The following is a 12,362-nucleotide window of genomic DNA, read 5'->3' as shown; positions in this document are numbered from 1 at the left end:
AGAGAGAGAGAGAGAGAGACAGGCAGACAGACAGAGAGAGAGACAGAGAGAGTGTATGTGTGTGTGAGAGATAAAGGGGTGTGTGTGTGTGTGTGTGTAGCTTTCTAGTGTGAGGATAGGTGAGATTTCAAGTCCTGAGCTTGGAAGGAACCCAGGGATTGGTGGGTCTTCAAAACCCAATAGTGAGCTCAGACTTTTACCCTATACCCAGTCCAGTGTCTCCAGCATCCCCTTCACCAGGGTAGTTTTTCATTTTTTGTTTTGTTTTGTTTTTAATGGATTTCACTGTGTAGCTCTGGCTTGGCCTTCTTGACCGTGTATTTATAGATGCAATCCACATTAATTTATTGGAAATGATGCTTTCATGCTTATTGGAGCATGTGTTTGTTCTGAAGAGAAAAACACTGAAATATTGAGGTGAAATCTCATAGTATCTATAATTTTTTAAAATGGCTTAGAAAAAAAATTGGTTTGGGTCAGCACGATGGCTCAGTGGGTAAAGGAGCCTGCTGCCAAGTCTGACGACAACGAGCTCAAATCTGGACTCACATGGAGAAGTAGAGAATCAAGTCATCCCCTGACCATCACACACAAACCTTGGCATGCACATACCCAAACTCAAATCCAGCCTCCTTTCAGAAAAATAAGAGGCTTAGCAGAATGAACTTTCTTCATAAGTATTTATCTACCTATGAGGATGTATATGAAGGATATGAGGATATATCCTATGAGGATATATGAAGATACATATCATGTGTTACATATCGTACATCTACATAGGGGGATATCTATCTATCATCTATCTATCCAGAACATAATGATGATAATGGGAGAGTATAAGTGAAGGATACATGTGTGCTCAGACTATAATTTTTCAACATTTTTGTAAATTCGAATTTTTTTTCCCAAAAAACGCTGAGGAGAGAAAGTGAAAGGGCAGGAGGGCTAAGTGGGCGGCCAATGGTAAGTGCCCAGGGAAGGGCGGGCTTTAGACCCAGTGCAAGTTGCAAGAGAGCAGGGACTTTTGTTTCCTTTGCACAGCATTCCCAGTCCCTGTGACAGCACCTGGCCCATAGGTGATAGAAAATGTTTAAAACAACAAGTCACTGGGCCAGTGAGATGGCTTCATGGGCAAAGGCGCTTGCCGCCAAACGTGACATGAGTTCAAGACCCAGAACCCACAGGTGAAAGGAAAGAATAGACCTCCCCTCTCCCTCCAGTTGTTCTAATCATTGGGAGGTTGTATATTAGAAACAAAATGTGAAAAATAGTCTCCAAAATGATACCACAAGATGAAGCACAGTTACATGGACAGTTATCACTATGGTCTGAATATAATAATGTGATTTTTCTCTGATTATGACTTCCCCAGGATTAAAAGAAAAATTACTCTTAAAAAAAAATGCCCTAGAAAAATCTGTACGTGTAATTGAGATGACCGTGGTAGTTAATTTAAGGAAGGTAATATTCTAGGAATGACAGCATCGCATGCGGTGGCACTACTGAGATTACTGCAAAAAATTAGTCAAGCCGAGAGTTTCCATTTGTTTTGTTTTGTTTTCAGTGTTGACCCAGATCTGCATCAACAGGCCCCTTGGCAGAAGGATGCTGCGCCCCCTGGTGGTGAGAAGCAGCTGGGAGAAGCTGACAGGACACAGATAAATTGCACTCAGCCTTCCCACAGGTTTCTGGAAACCTTTCTCCTTACTTCCTAGTATTATGGCGCCCTAAAGACTGACCTCGGGGTGAAGGGTAAGGCTTTTAAAAAAGAGCTATTTTTATTAGTTTTAAGTGTATTTGGGTGTTCAGGGTATGCTCATGTGATTGCAGATGCTGGTAGAGTCCACAAGAGGGCATCAAGTTCCCCCGGAGCTGGAGTGTAGTGTACACTCCTCCCAGTGTAGGTGCTGGGAACGGTGTGCACTTCTATAAGCTGAGCTGTCATTCTCCAACACTGCTTGCTCCGCCTCTTATGTGTGGTTTTGTTTCCAACTTGGCTGCTTTTTTTTTTTTTTTTCTTGACTAATTGCTCTGTCTTCTAGAATTATACTAAGGAGAATGCTAATTTGCTGTAGCGCTAAAGGAGTGTTATTGAGTCAAAAGAAGTCCACATTACATATTGATGAAAAGTTGCACTCTGGAAAGGCATCTTGGTTAGCCCTCTCATCTCCAGCCTTCTACTCTGGGGAGAACTAAGAAGGCCCTCCCCCCACATTTATTTGGCATCTTTATCCTATGAATTGCCTATTCCTGCTCATCTATTAATTTTCTAACATTGATTTATTCTCTCTCCCCCTGTCTCCTCTCTCTCTCTCTTTCTGTGTGTGTGTGTGTGTGTGTGTGTGTGCGCGCGCGCGCACGCGCGCACGCACATGTGCATGTTCATAGGAAGGAATGTCATGGCACTTGTGTGGAGGTCAGAGGTTAGCATTCAGGAATGAGCTCTCTGCTTCCACCATTTGGTTCCCAGGAATGAAACTCAGGTCTTCAGACTCGACAGCAAGTGCCTTTGCCCCCTGGGTCATCTCACCAGCTACCCCCAACTCTTCTTTCCATTGTGTGGTTTGGCTTGTAGCAATCTTGTAGGAGTGGCTGTATTTATCTGTTCATCGATCCACTGATCAGATCAAAACAAATGTTATCGCTGACTTTATTCCAGGTACTGGTCTGGGTACTGGGGATAGGTGTGGCAAAGTACTAAACAGATCACAACAACTGGAGAGATGCCCAGAGTAATGGGTTATATGTCAAGTAGAGAACACAGGTATGGAGCACGTAAGAGACAAAGCTTTCTATCTGTGCTCAGGGAAGTAGTCTTTGATCAGAAAGAAGGGGATGGGAAACGTAGCCTCTCAGACAGCTACGTGGGGTGGAGAACTTGAGGCAGCCTGGACAGAAAGCTCTTCATACATTCTAAATTAACTTTCCCAGAATGCCGTGCGCTCTCTATGCTTGTTCATGCTGTCTCGCTTAGAATGTTATCTGGATGTTGAGGTCAGTTTTATTAATCTTCCCATCATGGCTCTGGACTTTATGCTTAAGAAGGCATTTCTTCCCCCAAATCGTAGAAAGATGGTCTTCATTCACTGCCGCCTTTTAATGCTTTGAACTTCTAACAGCTCTGTGCACATATAACTTATATTTCAAAACTCACTTATTTTGGATTTTTGTGGGTGTGAATCTATGCCAGTGTACTTCTCTGTCCCTAAACCCAGTTTTAAAACTACACTTTGATTTTGTTACATTTATATTTCTAAGATGAATTTTAGATTTAACTGTAAAGTTAAAGACCTATTTCTTTTGTTTTGTTTTTGTTTTTGTTTTTGCTTTTTGCCCGTTGACTTGAAAAAAAAATCTCCTTTACCACAGGATAAACTTCCTGTTTCTGATTCTTCTCCAACAATCACAAACACACAGGGTTTTATTTGGTTCATACAGATTTCATGATGGGACAATTGCACTGAAAAATGCAGGTTTTTCTATTTTCTTTGTTTTGGTTTGGTTTTTTTGTTGTTGTTGTTTTTGTTTTTGTTTTGTTTTTTTTGGAGACACGGTTTCTCTGTGTAGCCCTGGCTGTCCTGGAACTCACTCTGTAGACCAGGCTGGCCTCAGACATCAGTCTGCCCCTGCCTCCCAAGTGCTGGGATTAAAGGGGTGCGCCACCACTGACCGGCTTTTTTTTTTTTAATGCTGTTTTATGGCTTTTATTTTATAAAGTTTTTTCTTTTTTTAAAAAATTATTTCTTTTACTTTTGAGATTATTATGTAATTATGTCATTTTTTTCTAAACCCTCCCTCTTCTTGCTCTCTTTCAATAAAATATTTTAACTTTAAAAATTACATTTAAGCCGAGCAGTGGTGGCACGTTCCTTTAATCCCAGCACTTGGGAGGCAGAGTCAGGCAGATTTCTGAGTTTGAGGCCAGCCTGGTCTACAGAGTGAGTTCCAGGACAGCCAGGGCTACACAGAGAAACCCTGTCTTGAAAAAACCAACCAAACAAAAAATTACATTTAAAGTGTGTGTGTGTGTGTGTGTGTGTGTGAGAGAGAGAGAGAGAGAGAGAGATTGATTGATTGATTGATTGATTGATTGATTGATTGATTGATTAGAGGGCAGTTTGGAGGAATTATTTTCTCCTTTCACCAACATGGGTTCATAGGACCCAACAACATCAGTCTTGGCAGCCAGTGCTTCTACCCACTGACTCCAGTGCATCTCTCCAGTGTATCTCTCCTCATCCTATTTTCTTTGTCTTAAACCAGGTCACCAGGCAGATCTCTGCTGGAGCGAGTGGGAGCCACACCTTGCAAGTAGCATGCAGATGTCAGCCACAGTCTAGTTTGCCTTGGCAGCGATCACAAACGCCTGCTGTTGTTCCACTGCAAGTTACTTATTACATCATTTCACTTTTTTGTTTTTGTTTTTGTTTTTGAGACAGGGTTTCTCTGTATAGCCCTGGCTGTCCTGGAACTCACTCTGTAGACCAGGCTGGCCTCGAACTCAGAAATCTGCCTGCCTCTGCCTCCCGAGTGCTGGGATTGAAGGCGTGCGCCACCACGCCCGGCTACATCATTTCACTTTTTAAGGACTTTTGGTTTGGGCAACAAATTATAGCCACTTTAGTTACAAGTAGCAAACTTCACGGCATCCTAATTTGGCACACCCAACTTATTTTTGTTACAAGATAGCCTCCTAGAAGAGAAAGTGGGGAGAGTCAGCCCCACCCTGCTTCGGAGGTTTGTCGGAGCGAGTGAATTCAGTTCTACTTGCGGGGAAAATGAGGGCAATATTCTATTCGATAGGGGATACAGTTTGCTAAATAAATAACTACATTTGTTTGTGTGGATTAGCTGTGGTCCCCTGAAACCCTCATCCCCTAACAGGGCCCTCTGCTGTTGTGCTTATCACCTTGCCCTCCACCTCACCTATATATTCAGTATGAGGAGTACAGCTGGTGCCTTTAGGAACTATTTATTGACATCTATCTGTAAATGAAATATTTTTCGCCATTTTCTTCGAATAAGCAATAGCAGATTGATGGTCCTTTACGTATCATTTACATAAAGCACATATTTGTTAATTGTAATAAAAATATTAATTGACTAGTCTGGCTCCCAGGACCTAAATATTGAATGGACTGAGGGCTAGGGGTAAAGTGTGGTGACTTGGCTAAAGTCAATTGTAAAAGGAAGGGGACACGTGTCAAGTGTCAACTCTGGCCTAGGGCCTAGAATTCTTCCCTGGCCACTGGGCTTGCATCACTTCCAGCTAGCGAAAAAAATTGAGAGCTTGTGCACGTAGTGACTGGTTTTCCACTTGGAGCAACCTCGTAGAAATGCTGGAGGTGGGATGTAGGCAAACTGGTGGTCCAGGAAGAGCCACATCTCAGCTACCTGCTCGCTCTCCGCAAAAACTACAGTTCCCATAAGGCGTCGGGGCACGCACAGTCCCTGCCACGCGGCTTGTACCTCCGCGTCGGGCCACTAGAGGCGATGTAGAGAGTCCTCCGCCGCCCCGTAGAAATCGACGCGGCTCCGGGACCGCTTGCTTCCTGTTTGTCGGACGAGGAGACATGGCGGCAGCGCCCGCAGCGGCTGGAGCTGGGGCCAGCCGGGGGAGGCGGTTGGCAGCTACCGCGGCGGCGTGGGGCGGCTGGGGAGGTCGACCGCGGCCGGGTAACATCCTGCTGCAGCTGCGGCAGGGCCAGCTCACCGGCCGAGGCCTGGTCCGGGCGGTGCAGGTACGAGGCCGGCCCGGAGGGGCGGGGCGGGGCGGGCCAGGCTGGAGCTGGCCAGGGGCCGGGGTAGAGGCCTTTCCAGGCCGCTGCGGACCGGCCAAATCCCCCTTGGCTGGCCGCGGCGCTGTCCTGTGTGCGGTCCGGACGCTGTCAGCCGCGTTGGGACGGGGGGCAGTGGCCAGTTTGGAGGCCTGCGGGTCTGGGCCGAGTGGGGTCGAGCTGCCTGGGGTATTGATGGCGCGTCTAAGCCCTGGGCCGAGTTTCTAGATCCTCATTTCCCTGCGCCACGTCTGCGTGTCTGGAGGACCTTGGCGAGTTGGCTTCATCTTCTACTGGTCTCGTGTTTGCCCCTTGTGAGCAGGACGGGGTCCTCTTCACTGCAGCGCCCCCCCCCCCAAACGGTTCCCAAGCTTATTATAAATGTCATCTTCCCAGAGGCCTCAACGTTCCTCCTCCTTTTCTAAAGTAGGCCCCCCGGTTGTTATTCTATCAGATCACCCAATTCGTTTTCTGTTGCTCTATTTTCTTAGCCTGTAATTGCATATTTCTTTGTTGTCTGCCCTTTCACGCCTGTATCTCACATTAGGCTGAGCTCCAACGGGTGCAGAAGACTCTCTTACTAGCGTAGGGATACATGCTTTGGGGGAAGAACTTTAGTTCAAAGCCCTATTCTCTTTCTCCCTCGGGCAAGTTACCTTTCAGGGCCGTAGTTTCCTCATTTAATTCACCCTTTAAGGCTATTGTCAAATTCGGCAGAGATAGATGTGTCAAGTGTTAGTGTATTTCAGGTGCATATAAGGGCTGAAGGGTAATCAGTTATTGTTCTGTTTAGTGTCTAGCTTATCATTAAGTGTAATAATTGATGTCCTATACATGTGGTGGTGTAGGGTGTGTGTCTGTGTGTTGGGGGGGGGGTATAGGGCACAACCTTAGAATAAATAGATGAGGATAGGTGACTCCTCTCACTTTTTCTTCATTCTCCCAGTGATCCCAGAACTTACTTTGAAAACGTTAGCTTAATTTCAAGATAGCTTTGTATATAGTTTTGAGGACTACATAAGGAACCAAACAGTGTTGATGGGAGAGGGATGGGCAGGAATTAGGTGAGTGGATGAGAGAATGGGTGTGAGATTTTTCTAGACACCGCTACATATTTAAAGTTAATTTTGATCCATTTGAATATTATTGAAAGGACTGAACAGATAAAGGTGAGATGGTCTGTCTTTGTAGACGGTCGCAGATGAAGGGGTGGCTGAATTTCCCCATGGAAACTGTAGATGAGCAGTCTTTTCTTCATTGCATTCCTCTGCATTTGCCTTAAGAAGAGGTGAGAAATACTTGCTCTGTCCTTGAAGCCAGAATACCTCACTGAGCGAGTGTGTCAGGACAGGCAGAGAGAGGAATGACTAACCTTTAATGATCACATAGTTTTGGATCAGTCAATGTGCAGGCTGTTGACTTTTTTGAAAGTGAGTTTACTTTTGAGACAGGCTCTCACTATGTAGATTTGACTGGCCTTGAAACTCATATAGATGAGGCTGGCCTGGAACTTGTGGATGTCCTCCTAGTGCTGGGATTACAGGTGCCTTCTACCAAACCCAGAAATCTTCAATAGTTTGAGCCATATGTTGAATTCATCTTTCTCTCTTGCTTTCTTTTGGTTTTTGAGGCAGGGTTTCTCTCTGTAGACCAGGCTGGTCTCGAACTCATAAATCCACGTACCTCTGCCTCCCAAGTGCTGGGATCAAAGGTGTGCGCTACCACTGCCCGGCCTTGAGTTCCATCTTTTAACACAGATAAGGAAACGGAGGTTTAGAAAGGTTGGGCGGTATGATTCCTAACATCCCTCCAGGTGGTCACTGAGAACAGTGAACCGGAGACGTTCTTTAACATGCTGAAGGAGGCAATTTAGGAGAAGAATTTGCTTCCAATGCTGAAATGTAGGAATGCTAGGGAACTAGATTAAAAGGTTACTAAAATATTCTTGGAGCCTGTTTTGGCTGCTCATTGTGGTTACCATTATTATTACTCTGTCAATCCCCAAAGTTTGTTTTGATTGCTTACCTTCTTAGCCTATTATTATAAATAATAATGATAATAATAATAAATAATAATTGCATATTTCTTTGGTAGTTTTATAAAGGTGTGGGAGCTATTTCAGATGTTGGATTAGAGCTCCCGTCTCCCAAATAGTAGTGATAGTGATGCAGGGACCTTCACATCTTATAGTCAGTTCTCTTTCTTAGTGGAGTTCTTCAGGGTTTTTCCTTGCTCTGCTCTCCCTCTCCCGATATGCAGAATAAATTACTTGCTCACCCATATTTCCATAGCACAGTACGCATACTGGTTATGGCATATGGCAGATTAGGAAAGTGCCAAGTTTTTAAAAAACTTTAGAGGGGGCGGTGGAGGGGAGAAAATCGGATTTATTAAGTGCACTGCAAGGGGCAGCAGGCTGGGCTGTAACAGGAGCTCCACCTACCTAAAATACCCTTTAAATAAAAAATATGCATAACAGTGATCATTGCTTCTGCTTGAAATGACAGATCAGTAGTGTTTACCAGTCTCACACGGATGCACACCAGAGCTCTAGAACTTTCTCAGCTTATGAATGAAACTCAATCCACTGAGTAACTCCTCAGGCCCTCCCCAGCTACCCACCCTTCTGCTCTGTCTTGCTGTGAGCTTGACCAAAAGCCCGGAAGGTTTATCTGAGTCATATCATATGGTAGAATTTCCTTGGGAAAGACTGGATTTTGAGGTAAGATGGGGCTGAGTTGAATCCTAGTTCCAGCCTGTGTTAGCCAGTGCCCCTAAGCTAAATCAGTCTCTTCAGATCCCAGTCTTATTATTTCTAAAGTGGTAGTAATGACATCTGTCCCATAAGGTTGTTAGGCGTGTCAGGTGAAACAGTAGGTCTAGAAAGGTCAGCCAGTGTACCAAATACTGGCTATTTGATAAATAGTTGCTCTTAGCTAATTAGTAATTAGACTGGACTTTTTGAGAGAGTGCCTTAATTTTCTTAGTATCTTCAGAGCCTCAAACCATGCCAAGCACTTGATAGGAAGGATTTAGGAAACTATTTGAGTTGGTATATTGTATCTTCAGTCTGTGTCTGTCATAGTCACTCTCCAGTAATCCCAGCTTTAAAGAGTTCCAGAGTCAGGTCATCTGTGATTTGAAACCTGGCTCTGGTACATACTTGCTTTATTGTCTTTGGAAAAGTTATTTAATATCTGTTTCTTTATCTGTAAAATAGAGATCATCACAGGACCTAACCTCTTAAGATTATGATGAAGAAAAATGAGTTTTTATAAGAAAACCTTGAAAAGTGGTAGCCGAAGTATAATGAGTATACAGAAAGGTTGCCTTTTATTATTTTAACAAATACTCTATATTCTGATGGCTCTTAAGTCTTTATTTCCATTTCTGACTCTTTCTTTTGCTCTACGTGGGTAGGTATTTCTAATCACCTGTTCTGAATTTCCATGTAAATGACTAATGGGCAACTCCAGTTTAATATGTAGAGCCTGGCGTGGTGGCGCATGCCTTTAATCCCAGCACTCGGGAGGCTGAGGCAGGCGGATTTCTGAGTTTGAGGCCAGCCTGGTCTACAAAGTGAGTTTCAGGACAGCCAGGGCTACACAGAGAAACCCTGTCTCAAAAAAAAAATTAATATGTAGAAAATCAGAATCTTGGGTTCCTCTTCCACCGGACCCTATGTTCCCTCTGTCTTTCCCTTTTCTATAAGTAGGAAAAGACCGTAGGTCACAGGATTTAGAGTGGGCTAGTCCTACTTGGATTTTTACTTGCCTTCTCTTCCCAACCTTTCTCTGACCTCTGTGAAGGTAATAAATATGCCAAGATACTCTGTAACTTATTGAGGCCTCCATATTCATTTGTACCTTTGATGCTGAAAGCAAATTGGGTCTCATAAGTCCTCTGAGTGAAGCCCCTGCTGCTTCCTGTGCTACAGAGTCGGATCTGCTTCCTGTCTGACAGGGATACAGATGTCTGCAAGGCCAGTGGAGTTGAGGGAGGGATAGACTGGGTAAACGGTGGCACTAGGACATTCCGTGCATGCCCCGCCATCCCCAGGTAGCCCGTAGTCTTGGTTATGGGATCCCTTCCGCTCCCCAGGCGCTGCTGTTGCATCTGTTATGATCACTGTAGATTTCCCTGGTTTTTCTTTCTACTTGTTTCTTTAGATCCTCTCTCCCTTCCTTCCCATCCCCCTCCATTTCTGTGTGTTGCTGGGAGTCAAACTTGGGGCCTGGTATATGCTAGGCAAACACTCTCCCATAACCCCCCTCCCCACTTTAATTTTTTTTTCTTCTGTAGGTACTGCTTGTTTTAGTCTTCCTCTAACTAGGGTTTGAAACCTAGTGGTTTAAGTAAACTTGCCTTTCCTGGTAAAGGCACTTGGAAACTGAGCATGCCTTGGAAAGCAGGTTTTCTCCATATGGCATCTGCCAGCTGGCACCTACCGCTGGTAACTCTCAGCATTTGGGAAGCAGAGGCAGGAGGACTGTTGACTGCTGAAAGGCCAAGTTGGTCTACATAGTGAGTGAGTTCTAGGCCAGCCAGGATTACAAAGAGAGATCCTGACTCAGAAGCTATCCCCCTTCTTCCATAGGTAGGGGAGAGGGAAGAGAGGGAAGAAGAAAGGAAGACAGAAGAGCATCCTGGATGACTCAAGTCCCAGAAATGCATAAATACTGTTCATTTCAGTGGGTAGCATTTGTACCCACAAACCCTAAGATGCACCTCTACTTGTGTTGAAACCACACAAACACCATTGCATAGGATACAAATAGTCAATGGTTAATATTTGTTTTAGACTGCCCTAACAATATATTTAATCTTTATTAATAATCCTTTGAAATGTCTGTTTGCCTGCACTTTGCTATTTTAAGATATTAGCTGTCTTATACTTAGAATTAAACAAAGAAGATATGCATTTGTTTTCACAGAAATCTGCTTTTATTTTAAAGAGAAGACAATAAAGACAGTCAGTGAAAATTGTGAATGTCTGGAAATGTCACATTGACTAAGCAGGCAGACAGAGTAGGGGACACGATGTAAGAGATTATCACTCCTGTAAACTGTCAGCCACAAGTACCTGAAGAGAAAGCCCCAGATGACACCTGCCAGGAACTCAGCTCTGACGAGCCTGAGTGGTGGCTCTTTCATCCCAGGGCTCTGCTACTTGCAAGGAAAACAAAGGGGAAGTGATTATTATTTTATTTATTATATTTTGGGACAGGATCTCTGTGTAGCTCAGCTGGGCCTAGGTAGCCTGTGACTAATGGCACACATCCTACCCCGGCCTCCAAAGCGCTCGGATTAATTATAGGTACAAGTCACCATGCTTGACGTACTTTAAATAAATGTCTAGGAAGCCAATGCTTAGTAGTAGAGCTCCTTCTGAAATTGGGTGTTTGGACGTGACTGACTTTCTGGGACTCACGAGGCCCTTACAGACTACAGCCTTGCCCTGCCCAACTCTTCACCCTGCAAAGTTCTCCCAAGGCCACAGTGTAGCTGCAGCTATGCAGGAGGAAGACCCTAGAAGCCAGTGAGCCAGGCTTTCTAAGTAACTTGTTTCTTTCTGAAGCTGTTTCTTCCAATTTGATGATATCTATTTTCCTCCTCATGTAAAAGATTAGCATCTATATGTCACTTGTCTCTGCCATTCTCCCAGGATATCAGTTCTGGCTGTTGGTATCAAGTAGTTCCATTCTGCTGCTGATGTAATTACTGTTTATATTGAGCCATGTATGTCTAACAGTTACTGCCTTAATATAGTTTTCCTTGATATTAAAAGTAGTTTTGTTGTTTTTAGTTGATGTACAAATGCATACATAGTAAAATTTGCTTTTCTTTTTTTCATGTTGGAGATTAAACCCAGGCCTCACATGTGCTGAACGTGTATTATATACCATTGGGAAGCATTTTTAGTGTGTGATTTATGGGGCTTGACAGGCGTATGTAGCCACGTGCTCACCACTGAAGCTAGAATCTAGAAAGTCTCCTTCCAGCCAGCTTATTTCCATGGTCATTCCTCTTGCCCACCTTTTCCTACTGGAATCCCGCTGTGTGTGCCGCTCCCCACGTTCATCACTGTGACTGACATGGCTGGGAAACATGACATCTTTATGAGATGTCACATACCATGTGGAGCCTTCTAACTGCATGCTTTCTCGTTTGCTCTGCACTCTCTTTGACCCCAATTCTAAAACTTGGTGTTTTGTTTGACTTTTTAAGTTTTCCAGCCTCTTCTTGGTTGAATTCTTGGAACTTCACTTCATCAAATTCAGGGTATTGTACTCTGTTTTTTACTGCCTTTTCTGTGTTTTAGACCTTGTTTCCTAAATCTGTATCTACCTTTCCTGGGAACGCACTCTGTAGTAGCCTCCAGGAAAGAGCATACACACGGTAATTTTTTTCATGTTTACATATTCACAAACACCTTTTATTGTGTTACTTGTATATCAGGTCAAATTCTGAGTTATAAGTTTTTCTTTTAATTGTAAATAATAATGTTCCATCTTTGAGCAAATACATTCTTTTAGCCACATTTTGTTTTTAGACTCATTCCTTTTTTTTTTTTTTTTTTTTTTT

General features: G+C 43.8%; 1 protein-coding gene across 2 annotated transcripts in view; it reads left to right on the top strand.

Moving 5' to 3' along the window:
* The first annotated feature begins 5,501 nt into the window (after positions 1-5,501).
* Trpc4ap (transient receptor potential cation channel subfamily C member 4 associated protein) overlaps positions 5,502-12,362 on the top strand; it is a 56,898-nt gene continuing 50,037 nt past the window's right edge. For both annotated transcript variants that reach the window (XM_029469312.1, XM_021183646.1), the window contains exon 1: positions 5,502-5,741. In XM_029469312.1, coding sequence (XP_029325172.1) covers positions 5,574-5,741 — 168 coding nt within the window. In that variant the 5' untranslated portion in view covers positions 5,502-5,573. The remainder of the gene's footprint in view (positions 5,742-12,362) is intronic.

Source organism: Mus caroli, chromosome 2, assembly GCF_900094665.2.
Source record: "Mus caroli chromosome 2, CAROLI_EIJ_v1.1, whole genome shotgun sequence".
In the NCBI taxonomy this organism is placed as follows: Eukaryota; Metazoa; Chordata; class Mammalia; order Rodentia; family Muridae; genus Mus; species Mus caroli.
The sequence above is the reverse complement of the archived record's forward strand: the minus strand, read 5'-3'. Positions and strand labels throughout refer to the sequence as shown.